Source organism: Giraffa tippelskirchi, chromosome 11 (assembly GCF_054371585.1).
Source record: "Giraffa tippelskirchi isolate mGirTip1 chromosome 11, T2T-mGirTip1v1.2.pri, whole genome shotgun sequence".
NCBI classification, from domain to species: Eukaryota; Metazoa; Chordata; class Mammalia; order Artiodactyla; family Giraffidae; genus Giraffa; species Giraffa tippelskirchi.
Genome location: NC_137285.1, coordinates 143,892,047 through 143,908,595, shown reverse-complemented (window position 1 = coordinate 143,908,595; position 16,549 = coordinate 143,892,047). Strand labels below are relative to the sequence as shown.

At 44.0% G+C, this 16,549-nt stretch overlaps 1 protein-coding gene across 3 annotated transcripts in view; it reads right to left on the bottom strand.

The window, feature by feature from the left end:
* Positions 1-16,549, bottom strand: part of ALKBH3 (alkB homolog 3, alpha-ketoglutarate dependent dioxygenase) — a 171,088-nt gene that overhangs the window by 7,960 nt on the left and 146,579 nt on the right. For 2 of the 3 annotated variants that reach the window (XM_081545027.1, XM_081545026.1), the window contains exons 9-11: positions 16,091-16,186; positions 9,136-9,184; positions 8,681-8,921 (exon numbers count right to left, since the gene is read on the bottom strand). The exons of the other annotated variant lie outside the window; for it this stretch is intronic. In XM_081545027.1, the coding sequence (XP_081401153.1) occupies positions 9,179-9,184; positions 16,091-16,186 (102 nt within the window). In that variant the 3' untranslated portion in view covers positions 8,681-8,921; positions 9,136-9,178. Of the gene's footprint in view, positions 1-8,680; positions 8,922-9,135; positions 9,185-16,090; positions 16,187-16,549 lie in introns of those variants that run through there. 3 annotated transcript variants of the gene reach the window in all.

Genomic DNA, 16,549 nt, shown 5'->3' with positions numbered 1-16,549 from the left:
CCAACACACAGCCCTGCGGCAGCCTGTGAGGCTGGTGACCACAATGAATGTCCTTGTGCAGTGCCCTCCCCTGCCGACTCTGGGCTTGGCCGTGTGTGTCGTGGGTCAGCCAACGGGATGTTAGCCGGCATGATGCAAGCAGGGGCTTGACAAGCTCTTGGACCCTGGGGCTTGTCCTCTGCTGCACAGAAGCTCAGGCCAGGCTGTGGAGTGATGAGGAGCCCTGTGGGGAGAGAGCCTGGAGGACGAGAGGCCACCTTGCACATTTCCAGCTCCCTGACTGAGCCCCACCGACCCACAGAATAGAGAAACAACAAATCATTGCTGTTCTGATTTCCTAAGTTTGGGGGATGGTGTGTCACGTGGGCAAGAGAAAACTGAAACAAACCCCGAGGCCCAGACACTGAGATGATCATCCTCCTTTCACAGATGCCAAACCTGAGCTTCGGAGAGCTGGAATACGGTTGCCAAGGTTGTCTACTGTGTAAGCAAATGCGGTCAAGGTGAACCACTCCCTGGCTTTCCTGTTGGGGGAGCTGAGTGGACGACAGCCTAGCTCTGTCCCCCAGGGCTCACCATCGAGTCCTCATTGAGGCGGGCTTCCTGCTGCCCCCAGGCTACACCCAGACCATGATGGGCTGTGATGAGGGTACTCACGCAGGCAGGGTCCTTGGAGATGTGGAACTCCCCCCTCAGCCTGCTTTGACTCCAGGACTCCCCGTGGTGGGGGGGTGGGGGGGGTTGCTGAGCTTTTTCTGGAATTGTGTTGTGGTCTGAGACTCTTCCTGCCCTGCCCCCTCCTTCTCTCTCCTCCACCAGGACCACAGTCACAAGGCTCTCTGCCTCCTCCCACTCCCTCCCATTTATCCTTCACAGGTGTTTCCTCCAATTAATATGTTGTGTTTTGAATCCCATTTTGGTGTTGGCTTCTCCGAGGACATGAACTAACCTGCTGGAAAGCTGAGATTCGAACCCGTGGAACCTCGGCCTGATGCTCCCTGTTTTCTTTCCAGACACTTTTCTTCTCAGGAGAAAAGGCCTTTGAAAATCTTCAAAGTTGCTACCAGACAGCCCACAGAAGCTCTAAGGCCACAGGAGAGGGAAACTCCAAGGACAAGGAAAACAAGGTGCAGGAAGGTGCAGGAACCTCCACAGACACGCCTGGGGGAGCCAGACAGACCCCAGGCTCTTCAGGAACTGACACGAGCCGGGAGCCTCCACAGAAGGAATGGTGGCAGCCGGGGGTGGAGGTGGGGTGATGAGCTAGGGTTTATGTTCTTCTCTGCCCCAAGCCCTTTACTCACAGTATCTCACGGCACTCTCCTCAATGCCCATAGAGCCAGAATTACAACTCCTTCTGTAGAATTGAGGCCTACAAACTGTGGTGTTGGAGAAGACTCTTGAGAGTCCTTTGAACAGCAAGGAGATCCAGCCAGTCCATCCCAAAGGAAATCAGTCCTGAATATTCATTGGAAGGACTGATGCTGAAGCTGAAATTCCAATACTTTGGCCACTTGATTCGAAGAGCTGACTCATTAGAAAAGACCCTGATGCTGGGAAAGATTGAGGGAAGGAGGAGAAGGGGACAACAGAGTACGAGATGGCTGGATGGCATTATTGACTCAACTCACATGAGTTTGAACAAACTCTGGGAGCTGAAGGACAGGGAAGCCAGGCGTGCTGCATGCTGAAGTCCATGGGGTTGCAAAGAGTCAGATACAAGTGAGCAACTGAACAACAACTTTACAAGTGAAGACATAAGGTTCAGAGAGGTGAAGCCACTTGCCTCAAGTCACACAGCTACCATGTGGCACAGCTGAGACTTATACCTAGGTAGAAGGAAGTTGAGTGGTCAGGTGCTTCCCAAATCCTGGGTGTGACTCCCTGCTCCTTTATGTGTTCCAGAAAGACCTTGAGCAAGTTACCTAACCTCTCTGAGTCTCAGTTTCCCATGTATAAAACTTGGACACTTGTTGTTCAGTTGCTCAACCTTGTCCGACTCTTTGTGACCCCAGGGACTGCGGCACTCCAGGCCTCTCTGTCCCTCACCATCTCCCAAACTTTACCCAAGTTCATGTCCATTGCATCAGTGATGATATCCAGCCATTTCATCCTCTGATGCCCTCTTCTCCTTCCTCCCTCAATCTTTCTCAGCATCAGGGACTTTTCCAATGAGTCGGCTGTTCGCATCAGATGACCAAAATACTGGAGTTTAACTTCAGCATCAGTCCTTCGAACGAGTATTCAGGGTTGATTTCCCTTAAGATTGACTGCTTTGATCTCCTTGGTGTCCAAGGGACTCTCAGGAGTCTTCTCCAGCACCATAGTTTGAAAGCATCAATTCTTTGGCATTCTGCCTTCTTTACGGTCCAGCTCTCATAACCATACATGACCACCGGGAAGACCATAGCCTTGACTACATGGACCTTTGTCAGCAGAGTAATGTCTCTGCTTTTCAACACACTTTGTCACAGCTTTGTCATAGTTTGTCATAGCTTTCCTGCCAAGAAGCAAGAAGTTAGCAAGAAGCCCAAGAAGAGGAAATCTGTCACTACTTCCATCTCGTCCCCTTCTATTTGCCATGATGTAATGGGGTTGGATGCCATGATCTTAGTTTTTTCAATATTTAGTTTTAAGCCAGTTCTTTCACTCTCCTCCTTCATCCTCATCAAGAGGCTCTTTAGTTCCTCCTTGCGTTCTGCCATTGGAGTGGTTATCATCCACATATCTGAGGTTGCAGATGTTTCTCTCACTTATCTTGATTCCAGCTTATAACTTATGCAGCCCGGCATTTCTCATGATGTGCTCAGTGTACAGATGAAACAAACAGGGTGACAGCAGGCAGCCTGTCGTACTCCTTTCTCAATCTTGAACCAATCAGTTGTTTCATATAAAACTTGGACACCAACTGCCCCTTTTTCCTAGAGACCTTGTAAGCACAGCAAATGGGAGTCTGGAACTAGTGGGTGTTCAATACATGTTAGTTCTGCCCCCACACCCGCACCCCTGCCTCTAGGCCGGCCAGTTTTCCATTACACCACACTGTTTCCATTCTGCTATTGACACAAATGAGATAAGCACTTTTTTGAAAAACCCAGGCCCCAGAATGATCACAGCTGCGCAAGAGTCGATATCCAGACCTGATTCATAATATGGTGTTGCCTTCATTTCTATAATAAAACAACACATCAACAAACAGAAACCTTGACAAATGAGCGCGCGACTCACAAAAATCAAAGGCTCCCAGCCAGGACCCAAAAAAAATCCCCTGGATTCTTTCCCCATGAGGGGAGGTTTTCCACAGGGACACAGCCCCGTGCTTTGGCTCAGGGACCACGCTGCTTTCTCCTTGAGAAAGCTCCTGGGATAAAAATAGCCAAGCAGCAGGCGGCCCCTTCTGGGGCTTGGAGAAGAGGAAGGGAGGGATGGAAGGAGGGGGGCTTGCCTCCCTGATGCCTGCATCCTAGAGAAACTGGAGGAGGAGGGGGGCTGTGCAATTTGGGGCCGCAGGGGGAGGTGGGGAGAAGAGGCTTCCTGGAGAAGGGAAGGAAGAAATCGTCAGGTCAGGGCTTCCCGAATCCATGGAGCCAGAGAATCTTGAGGAATGACTGCTTTGGGGAGCAGGAAAACCAAGGATGCGGGACTAGACTTTGCTAGACCAAGGGGAGAGAGGTCACTGCACCACCGAGCCAGAAAGACCAGGAGGAGCCCCTTCGTGTACATATAAAAGAACAAAAACGGAAACACACAGGGCCAGAGGACTGTGGCTTGAGTGTCTGAAATGAATCCAGGCCAACGGAAGTACTTCCAAGAGGCCTGTTTTCTGCAAAAGTCGTCCCCTTGCCCTTTCCAGCCCTGCCCCAGGGGCCCCAGCTTAGACTTCGTCCTTCTCCTTCCTAAGTGGTCCCTCGGTGAGAAAAGACGAACGCTCCTCTGGAGGGCCAGCTCACCAAGCCATGGGGCAAGCGTGCAGCTAGAATTGCAGGGACTCTAAGGAGCTCAGGATCACGGACTCTACAAAAGGAAGAGGAATCTTCCGGGTTGTTGAGTCCCTTATTTAGGGCTCACTGTGCAGATGAGGTATCTGAAATCCAAGAGGACGGGCAGCCTGTCAGTACCTCCTGACACTGCTGCCCTGCAGACCTGCCTGCGACCCCTTCTGCCCCGAAGGCCATTTGTCCAAGAGTGACTGAGCAACAGTTATGCACCAGGCACTGTCGCAGGTAGGTGAGTGTGCAAGGTGGGAGAAGACAGCTTTCTGCCCTGTGTACACAGATGGCCTCTCTGATGGGACATTTGTGCAGAGTCCTAGAATCAGTGAAGGGTGAGCTGTGAGGATATCTGCTAGACGAGCATTCCAGACAGAGGAAACAGTGAGTGCAAAGGCCCTGAGGCTTGGTGTGTTCAAGGGCCCGAGAGAGGCTGGATGGCTGGAGTGGAGTATTTGGAGGTGAGGTCAGAGATGGAACAGGTAGAATCTTGACTCCCCACCACTCCACCACTCCATGGGGTTGCAGGAAGTCTTTGTAGCGCTTTGAGCAAGATCTGATCTGATTTAGCATTTAAAAGGATCCCTCTAAGCTCCATGGGCTTCCCTTGTAGCTCAGTCAGTAAAGAATCTACCTGCAGTGCAGGAGACCTGGGTTTGATCCCTGGGTCTGGAAGATCCCCTGGAGAAGGAAATGGCAACCCACTCCAGTACCCTTGCCTGGAAAATCTCATGGACAGAAGAGCCTGGTGGGCTGCAGTCCATGGGTCGCAAAGAGTCGGGCATGACTGGGCGACTAACACCTTCTTCCTTCCTCCCTTCCTTCCTTAAGCTCCAATACTTTGGCTACCTGATGCTGGGCAAGATTGAAGGCAAAAGAAGAAGGGAGCAACAGAGGATGAGATGGTTCGATAGCATCACCGACTCAATGGACATGAATCTGAGCAAACTCCGGGAAACAGTGGGGGACAGAGAAGCCTGGCGTGCTGCAGTCCCTGGGGTTGCAAAGAGTCACACAACATAGTGACTGAACAACAGCAACAGCAATATCCTTGTCTTGTGGGAAGGATGCTATTGAAGCAGGTCAAGGATGGGACCAGACAGAGGACCCCAGGGTGAGATGGTGATGATAACATGGCTAAGGGGGTGAGCAGGGGGAGAAGGGGTTGCATGCTGGGTAGAAGTCAAGGCCGCAGGATTCGCTGATCAGATATGGGGCCTGGGGGTGGGGGAGAAACGCATCAAGGATGACGCAGGGCCTTGCCCTGAGCAACTGGGAAGCTTGAGTTGCCATTTGAAGTGAGGAAACCACAGGAGGAGTAAATCTGAGGGGAAGATCAGGACTGTGTGTGTGGATCCAGCCTTGGGTCAGAATCAGTTCCCTGAAGCTTTCATGGATCACTTGGTGCCTTTAGTATGGAACAGCCCACAATCCAAGTTCAGCCCCAGGCTATGTAACAGACAGGAACAGTCAAGGCTCTGTTACATTCCATTACCCCCAATTCACTCATACCACATATCCACACCCTGGCCCAGCCTGAACCCACCTTCCCAAGGGACTCATCTATGCTGAAAATATTTTTTAAACAAATTCTTTCACTTCTCTACCTCTTTGCAGTGTATGAAACCTTCTTTCCTGTATTATTCCACATGACCCTCATCACAAGCCTATGAGATATGTGGGGCAGGCATTAGCATTCCTATTTTACAGATGAGGAGACTGAGGCACAGAAAGGCTAACTGCCTCAGGCTAAGGGGCACAGCCGCACAGTCCAAGAGCTCAGGGTAGAGGCCAGGTCTGCGGCCTCCTGGGTAAGGGCCCCGAGAGCCACACTCTCCACTCAATGGATGACTTTTGGAGCAGTTGTGATGAGGTTGGTCTATGGCTGAACTGGCTGATACAGTAGCAACTAATTACATAAAGCTGTTTAAACTTTACCAGCTGAGCCACCAGGGAAGCCCAAGAATACTGGAGTGGGTAGCCTGTCCCTTCTCCAGCGGATCTCCTCGACCCAGGAATTGAACTGGGGTCTCTGGCATTGCAGGTGGATTCTTTACCAGCTGAGCTACTGGGAAGCCCTAAATTCAAATTATATTCATTCAAATTGAATACAATTAAAAATTTAATTTTTCTGTCTTGCCACATTTCAAGTGCTCGATGTGGTTGGTGCCTGCCGCGTTGGACAGTGCAGATGGTGGAACACTTCTGTTATCACTGAAAGTTCCACCAGACAGCGCTATACTGACAACCAACGCTTCTTGCCCTTCCCAGCCCAACTCCCAGTGTCAGAGAGGAGGGCTTACGGGTAGTGTGTGGTATCATGTCAACTTTCATCATTCTCAACTTTTGCCCTGACAACACACCACGTGAATCACATCCTACTTAATAACTGTATTTTGGCTGACTAACTTGTAAAGGTTAAAATACTGATTTATGCCTTGTCCTAAGCACAAAGTCACGGGTTGGGTGTACAAACCATACATACGCACAAACATGCGACTCAAGTCGTTGAATGGTCATCTATTTGCCTTAAATCATCTCATGACTGAGAAACACTGGTAGAGAGGCCTGGGCCATGGAGACAGGGAAGGTTCACCATTTAACCCGCTGTGTCCCCGGAGCACACTTCTTCACCTTTCTGGATCCTAGTTTGTTTAATCTGTAAAGTAAATGTGCTAATAAACAACCGACTGGGGGCTTGCCTGGTGACCCAGTGGCTAGACTCCTTGCTTCCAGTGCAGGGGCCTGGGTCAGGGAACTAGATCCCACACGCCACAACTAGCAGTTCGCATGCTGCAACTGAAGGTCTCACAGCAAAGAGCAAAGATCCCCACGTCACAGCGAAGAGCAAAGATCCCCACACCACAGCGAAGAGCAAAGATCCCCACGCCACAGCGAAGAGCAAAGATCCCCACGCCACAGCGAAGAGCAAAGATCCCCACGCCACAGCGAAGAGCAAAGATCCCCACGCCACAGCGAAGAGCAAAGATCCCCATGCCACAGCGAAGAGCAAAGATCCCCACGCCACAGCAAAGACCTAGTGAAGCCAAATAAGTAAATAAATATTTTTTTTTTTTTAAGAAAGAGCCAACCGAATTCTTACAAGAATCAGGTAAAGAGGTTTATAATGAAAGCTAGCACTGAGCCTGGCACATAGTGTTTATTAACTGGAGTTCCTTTCCCTTCTTCCTTTTTTCCTCCTCTCCCAGTCCCACTCAGAGCCAGAAGCTTAAAAATAAAAACGTGTCCATAGGGGACTGTGAAAAGTGCCACTGTATCCGTGAGAATCTAGAAATCTACATGCAAAGGGCTGCTAGCTCACCCAGGAAAGATCTAAGAGGCCCTAATCTTCCTTTAGCTGATTTTGACCCTCTGCACAAGAAGGAAGTAAAGGTTAAGGCCAAGTGGTAAACTCTCTGCCAGAGCATTGAACACACGCTCCAGTACAAATCTGCAGAACCTCCTGGCAAAGGCTGAGAGACTTATTGGATCCAGCATTTGAGGAAATCTCTGACCAATTATTAACTGACCAGTAGGCTAATAAACTGGAGAAGGTGATGGCACCCGACTCCAGTACTCTTGCCTGGAAAATCCCATGGACAGAGGAGCCTGTTAGGTTGCAGTCCATGGGGTCTCGAAGAGTCGGACATGACTGAGCGACTTCACTTTCACTTTTCACTTTCATGCATTGGAGAAGGAAATGGCAACCCACTCCAGTGTTCTTGCCTGGAGAATCCCAGGGACGGCGGAGCCTGGTAGGCTGCCGTCTATGGGGTTGCACAGAATCGGACACGACTGAAGCGACTTAGCAGCAGCAGCAGCAGCAGCAGGCTAATAAGCAGGGCTTCCCAGGTGGCTCAGTGGTAAAGGATCTGCCTGCAATGCAGGAGCTGCAGGAGATGTGGGTTTGATCCCTGGGTTGGGAAGATCTCCTGGAGGAGGGCATGGCAACCCATTCTAGTATTCTTGCCTGGAGACTCCCAAGGACAGAGGAGTCAGTCCATAGGGTCACAAAGCGTCAGACATGACTGAAACAGCTGAGCAGGCACACATACAGAGGCTAATAAGCAGATACTTCAGGGCCCACACATGCATGATAAATACTACAGATTTTAAAGAATTGGTCTAGGAAAGTCATAAGGAAACAGACAGCAACAATAACAAACTCTAGCAAGGGGACAGAATCTCATCTTCAGAACCATCATATTATTTTAAATGTTTACATTTCAACAACAACAAAAATTATGAAATTCTAGGAAATAGGACCATAAGGTCTCTACACTGGAGCAAAAAGCAGTCAATGAAAAATATCTCTAAGGAAGCCCAGATGTGGGATTGGATGTCTTAGTCTGTTCAGGCTGCTATAGCAAAGTACCATAAATTGGCTGGCTTATAAACACTACATATTTATTCCTCATAGGTCTGGAGGCTGGACTTACATGATCAGGGTGCCAGCATGGTTGAGAGGGGCCCTCTTTCAGGTTGCAGATTTTTTGTTGTGTCTTTAAATAGCAGAAGGAGCCTAGGGCATTCTGTCAGGCCTCTTTTATGAGAGTGCTAATCCCATTCATGAAGGCGCTAGTCTCATGACCTAAGCACCTTCCGAAAGATCCACCTCCTAATACCATCAAAGTGGACATTAGAATTTCATCATATGAATTTTGGGAAGACACAAACATCCAGACCAAAGCACAAGACAAAAACTTTAAATTTATTGAGACTTGTTTTATGGCATAAAATATGGCTCACCAAGGAAAATGTTCCATGCAGGCTTTAAAAGAACGTGTGTTCTGTTACTGTTGGTTGGGTGGAGAGCTCTACTGACGTCTGTTAGACCTGGTTGGTTTATAGTGTTGTTCAAGTCTTCTATTCCATTGCTAATCCTGTGCCTCCCTCACTTCTATCATCTTTTGCTTCAGATAATTTGAGATTCTGTCAATAGGTACAAAGTTATTTGAAAGCATACAAAATATATTCTCTAAATACAATGAAATGTTTTAGGAATTAGTAACAAGAGAAAATTTGGGAAATCCACAAGTATGTGGAAATTAAACAACAGACTTTCTTAAAACCAATGGATTAAAGAAGAAATCACAAGGAAAACTAGAAATACTTTGAGATAAATAAAAATGAATACATGACATACCCAAACTTATGAGATGCAGCTGAAGCAGTGCTTCGAGGGAAATTTACTGCTGTAAACACATATCAAAAAAGAAGAAAGACGTCAAATAAATAACCTAACTTTCTACCTTAACAGATTAGAAAAAGAAGAACAAATTAAACCCAACACAAGAAGGGGGAAATAAAGGAGAAACACTAGAGCAGAAAGCAATGAAATAGAGACTAGCAAAACAATAGAAAAAATCAGCAAAACAAAAAGCTGATTCTTTGAAAAGCTAACAAAAGTATAAGACTGTGAACCCCTGTATGCCAGCAAACTAGATAACTTAAACTAAAAGAACAAATACCTAGAAAGACACAAATTACTAAACTTGACTCAGAAAGAAAATCTGAATAGACCTACAATAAGTAGACATTGGATTACGAAAACTTCCCACAAAGAAAAAGATGGCTTCACTGATAAATTATACTAAACTTTTAAAGAAAAATCAACACAAACTCTCTCCCAAAAATAAAAGAGTAGGAATACGTCTTAACTCATCCCAAGAGCCTAATATTATCCTGACACCAAGACCAGACACAGCACAAGGAAAAAAGCTACAAACCAATATCCCTTATGAATATAAATAGGATATAAAAAGATACAACAACATATGAAAAGAATTATGCATCATGACCAAGCGGGGCATATCCCAGAAATGCAATTTTGTGTTAACATCCAAAAATCAATCAGTGTTATTGTTGTTTAGTCGCTAAGTCATGTCCTACTCTTTTGCGACGCCATGGACTGTAACCAGCCAGGCTCCTCTGTCCATGGGATTAGAATACTGGAGCAGGTTGCCATTTCCTTCTCCAAGGGATCTTCCCGACCCAAGGATCAAACCCGCACCTCCTGCTTGGCAGGTGGACTCTTTACCACTGCACCACCCGAGAAGCCCAATCAATCAATGTAATACACCATATTGATGGAATAAGGACAAAACAAAGCCCACATGATCATCTGACCGAAAGAGAAAAAGTGTTTGACCGACTCCAACACCTTTCATGCTAAAAACATCCAATAAGCTAGGAATAGAAGGGAGCCTTCTAAACCTAATTAAAGGCATTTATGAAAAACCCACAGTATATATCATTCTTAATGGTGAAGACTAGAAGCTTTTTCCTAAGATCAGAAACAAGAGAAAGATGTCTGCTCTCACTATGTCTAGTTAACATTGTACTGGAGGTTCCAGATGGGACAATTAAGTAAGAAAAAGAAATAAAAGACACCTATATGATTTTTTAGATGAAGAAGAAAACCTGTCTCTATTTGAAGATGATATAATCTTATGTATAGAAAAATTTAAGGAAAATACATATGCATATGCACACACATACTATTAAAGCTAATAAATGAATTCAGCAAGGTTGCAGGATACAAGATCAACATATACAAATCAACTATATTCCTACACTCTAGCAATGAACAGTTCAAAAATAATATTAGGAAAATAATTTCTCAGTTATTTTCATAATACATAAGAATAAAATATTTAGGAATAAATTTACCAAAAGAATTCTAAGACTCCTACACTGAAAGTTACAAAACCTCACTGAAAGAAATGTAAAAGGCCTAATAAATGGAAAGACACTCTGTGTTCACAGATTGAAAAACAAATTAAGATGGCAACAAGCCCCAGCTGAACTACAGTTCAACACAGTCTTTATCAAGATCCCCTCTGTTCCCTACCCCATTTTTTTGGCAGACTAAAACTCATTTGGGAATGCAGAGAACTTCACATAGCCAAACCAGTCCTTAAAAAGAAAACAAATATGGAGGATTCATACTTTCCAATTTCAAAATTTACTAAAAAGCTATAGTAATCAAGGCAGTGTGGTACTGGAATAAAGGTAGACATGGATCAATGGAATAGAATTCAGGGTCCAACAATAAAGCCTTGCCTGTATGGTCAATTCATTTTTTTCAATGAGAAAAGAATTGTCTTTTGGAATAACTGAATATACACATGCAAAAGGGTGAAACTAGTCCTCTACTTTATACCATGTGCAAAAATTAACCTGAAATGAATCAGAGACCAAAATGTAAGAGTTAAAACTATAAAACTCTTAGAAGAAAACATAGAAGTAAATCTTTATGAGCTTAAGTTAGGTAACTGTACCTTACATACAGCAGCAAAAATAGAAGTAACAAAAGAAAAAATTTTTTATTGGACTTCATTAAAATTAAAAACTGTGCTATCAAAGGACACTATCTAAAAAGTGAAAAAACAATCTTCAGAGTGGGAAAAAATATTTGCAAATAATACATCTGATAAGAGTCTAGTATTTAGAATATATAAAGACTTTTACAACTCAATCATAAAAGAAAAATAACCCAGTTTGTATGTGGGCAAATGACTTGAATAGACATCTCTCCAAAGACGATGTAAAAATGGCTAATAAATACATTAAAATGCTCAGCATCCTTAGTCACTAGGGAAATGCGAATCAAAACCATAATGAGATACCAAGTTATACTCACTATGATGGAGAGGATAAAAAAGACAATAACAAGTGTTGGTGAGTATGTGGACAAGCTAGAAACCCTCGTCCACCGCTGGCTGGGTTGTAAAATGGTGCAGCCACTTTGGAAAACAGTTTGGTAGTTTCTGAAAAAGTCAGAGTCATCATATGACCCAATTCTACTCTCAGGTATATACTCTGGAGAATGTGAAACGTATGTGAAGACAAACACTTGCATACAATTCTTCATACCAGTGTCATTCAGAATAGCCACAAAGAGGAAACAACCCAGTTCATCAGCTGATGAATGGATGAACAAATGTGGTATATCCACACACAGAATTCAACGATAAACAGGAACAACGTACCGGTACCGTGAAACAGTGTGGATGAACCTTGAAAATACTGTGCTAAGTGAGAGACACCAGTCATAAAAGCCCGCATACTGTATGATTCCATTTATGTAAAATGCCCAGAATAATCAATCTCACAGAGACAGAAAGTAAATTAGTGGTTGCCAAGGGCAGGGAGGAGGTGGGGATGACTATTAATGGTTACAAATTTCTTTTTGGAGTGAAGAGAATGTTCTGTAACTAAATCATGGTGACAGTTGCACAGTTTTGTGAACATATTTAAAACCCCTGACCTGTATATTTTTAAATTTTATTTATTATTTTTTAAAGTTTGTGGCCATGCCACACAGCATGTGGGATCTTAGTTCCCCATCCGGGCATCAAACTTGCGCCCCTGCATTAGGAGCATGGAGTTTTAACTACTAGACTGCCAGGTAAGCTCTGACCTGTATACTTTTGGGGTTTTTTGAGGGGGTTAGTGTTAATATCTTAATATTAAATACAAACAGCCATTCTATAATAGCAATATTTCTGGAACACAAACGAAGAAAAGCAAGACATCTTTAATTAAAGTGAAGTCGCTCAGTTGTGTCCGACTCTCTGCGACCCCGTGGACTGTAGCCTACCAGCCTCTTCTGTCCATGGAATTTTCCAGGCAAGAATCCTGGAGTGGGTAGCCATTCCCTTCTCCAAACTTGTCACCATAATCATTCACTCCACTCAGATTTAGAAGGATGAGGGGCTTATGTATATTTACTAATCTTAACACGCTAATGAATCATAGTCAACTACAAGCTAACAGTGATATATACTGTATGAAGTTAAAGGATTAATTTTTTGTTTTGTTTTTCTTCTTTCTTTTTTATTTTTTAAGTTATTGAATTTGATTACACATTTACAGGAGACCTGGAAAACACAGAACCAAGTTACATACAGTTCTTAATTTTTTTAAGTAGATACACTAAAATTTTTTAATTGGCATTTCAATATCAAACTCTCAAAAATTAATAGGATGAATAGACAGAAAGTTATAATAGAAGGATACAGTAGACCTGAAAATCACTATGAACCAATTCAACATAATTAAGATTTATACAATTTTCACACAGCAGCAGGATAGAAATTCTATTCAAGTTCCCATAGACTATAAACCAGGGAGACACTGGAACATATCCAGGGACATAAAATAAGGTGCAAAAATTTCGTGGTCTAAAGGTATTGATATCATACAGAGTTTGTTCTCTTATCACTGTGGAATTATGTTAGAAATCAGTAGCAAAAAATATTTGAAAATAACCCACATATTTTCAAGTGCAATGTGACATTTACCAAGAGAGATCTTTGACTTAGCCATTGAAAGCCTCAATAAAGTTAAAAGACTGAAAAAACACAAAGGGTGACTGCAGAGAAGAAAGCATTTAAATGAGAAATTAATATCAAAGATACCTGAAGAACCCCATGTATTTGGAAATTAAATGTCCACTTTCAAATGATGGATGAATCTAAGAAACCATAACAAGGAAAACTAGAAAATATTTGTAACAGAATAAAAATGAAAAGGGAATTTATCAGAATTTGTTGCACGCAGCTGAAGTTGCTTAATGCAACTAAATGTTAATACAATGTGGAATCTTAAATAAGGTATGAAGACAAATAATGGATACTAGCATAAAATTTTGGAGAAGGCAATGGCAACCCACTCCAGTGTTCTTGCCTGGAGAATCCCAGGGACAGCGGAGCCTGGTGGGCTGCCGTCTATGGGGTCACACAGAGTTGGACACGACTGAAGCGACTTAGCAGCAGCAGCAGCAGCAGCAGCATAAAATTTTGGGATTTGAACAAAATCTGTACTTTAGTTAATAATATTGTATCATATGTCAATTTCCACTTGTTTTTTTTTTACAACACAGTATTTCTTTATATTCTCAGAATTGGATTAGAAGTTTTATGATTCATGCAGTTTTTTGTTTTTAAATCATTAAAATAATAAGTTTTCTAGATTTTTAGTGGTAATACTAGATGCCAGACTAAATGAAACTATATGAAAGTTTTGAGTAAGTATAAATCAGAAATCCAGCATTCTATTTATGCTTAGTCAAACAAGTGGAACCAAAATGTCATAAATTTTTTAACTAAGCAAAAATTCATATTTTCTAAAATATATATATTATACATGCTATATATATATGGTTACAAAAGCTTTTCTACTACATTTGATAAAGGCTTGAGAAGGAACAATAAAAAAAGAGGCAGAGAAATTGGAAAACAAACTAAATGAAATGGGAGCACTGAATATAAAATAGAAAAAGTGAAACAAACTAGATAAAAGTAAAAGATGAACATATAGTCCAGTTGTTTTTAAATATGGCTGCTCATTAGAATCACATCTGGAGCTCTGGAGAAAAAACAATACCAGGGCATTTGTATTTTTCAAAAAATTCCAAAATAATTCTAATGTGCATCTGGATTTTTAAAAATGATTACAGGTTTTTCTACTAAATGGTAGTTTTAGTGATAGAGAATTCTATTATTTTCTGTGGACTTCCCTGGTGGCTCAGAGGTTAAAGCGTCTGCCTCCAATGCGGGAGACCTGAGTTCGATCCCTGGGTCAGGAAGATCCCCTGGAGAAGGAAATGGCAAACCACTCCAGTATTCTTGCCTGGAGAATCCCATGGACGGAGGAGCCTGGTAGGCTACAGTCCACGGGGTCGCAAAGAGTCGGACACGACTGAGCGACTTCCCTTCCCTTCTGTTGACTAAAACGAATAATAGTTATATAATCACAATAGTAAAAGATGTTTATCAGTTTTCACAATCAATAGCCAGACAAAAAATAAAAGATAATTATAATTGTAAGTCATAATGGAAACATGGTTAACCTAACAATATAGAATAATTACATACAATTTGGGGGTTAAATAGAGTGATATGGTAAGTGGAAGTGCATACATGCATATGTTTTCATTCACCCAACCAGTCTTTTGGTTGATGCATTTAATCCGTTTACATTTAAGGTAATTGTCAATATGAACGATCCTTTTGGGGCTTCCCAGGTGGTGCAGTGACAAAGAATCCGCCTGCCAATGCAGGAGGTGCAAGAGATGCGGGTTGGATCCCTGGGTCAGGAAGATCCCCGGGAGTGGGAGATGGCAACCCACTCCAGCATTCTTGTCTGGAAAATTCCATGGACAGAGGAGCCCAGTGGGCCACAGTCCTTGGGCTGACCCATATATTTTTAAAGGGTACATTTTATGAACAGTATTAAAGTTCAATAAAGCTGTTTTATTTTTAAAAAGGACTAGTTACTATTATTATCTTTATTATTATCCTGTCTCCAAGCCTGGAAGCCGTCCTGTAAAGTGTCTCAAAGGACTGAGGGTGCTGGTGGCCCCCACCAGGCAAAATGCCCTCGATCTCTGGCTGCATAGGCCAAGGAAAGAGTTGTGGGTTGAGTCTAAGCCCGTGGGAGAAGCTTCTCTCCTGTCCACTGCAGCTTCTGGGGTCTGGAGGGCAAACCTGAGTAGGGCTGGGCAAGCTGGGGGCTCCTGCTGCTCAGCCCTGCATTTGCAGAGCTGATGTGATGGGGTGAAGCTAACACTCCTGTTATAGGCCCGGCTGCCGTGTGTTTACATCTCAGTCTGGGGCGCTGTCTGCCTGGAGTCATGATACTCCCAGGCACCTGCCTCTTCAGTCTCCTTAAGCGGGCCTAGGGTGGGCAGGGCCCAGGGAATCCAGCGTGTGACTACTGTGAGGGTCCTTCCCCTAATAGGGGTGGGGGACAGACAGGGCCCTGGATGCAGGAAGTGGTCCAAGGCCCCTGGTGAGTGAGGAAAAGAACTCTGGTCCCCTGGGTCCCTGGCTCCAATGTTCTTCACAAAGCATTTTTCCTATTAATAAAACAGTTCTCCCAGGACACCCTGAAAGTCATCTAAAATTTTCTGGCAAAATCATTGCTATTTGGCACTAGCTCCTGCCCAGACCAACCACGAGCTGCTCACCCCACCCTGACCACCCCCCACCCCCACAGCCCCTTCCAGAAACCACTCTACTCATCCTCCCTCCCCCGTCCCCTGAGTCAGTCATCATGACGTGTGTCATTTATCAAGACCACAGTCCACATACATGATCCGCTTTCATCTTCTCCAGCTGGGTAGGACTCCTGGGATGCCCATTTGCAAGGAGGAAACTGAGTCCTGGAGAGATTATCACTTCAGGACCCTAGAAAGCAGCAGAGGAAACATCTGAACCTGATTTCTTTGACTATTCTCTTTTTTTTTAAATTTTTTCATTGAGGTATCGTTGATTTCCAGCGTTGTGTCAGTTTCTGCTGTGCAGCAAAATGACTCTGTTATACACATGTATTCATGCTTTTTTTTTTTTTATATTCTTTTCCATTATGGTGTATCGCAGAATAGTGGATATAGTTCCCTGGGCTATACAGCAGGACCTGGTTGCTTACCCACTCTCTATGTGCCCTATTGGATGGCACTTGGAGCCGTGTTTAGAGAATGGGCAGAGCTGACCCTCAGAGCCGGGAGAACAGTACCACCTCACAGGCCAAGGGGCAAACGCACAGCTACT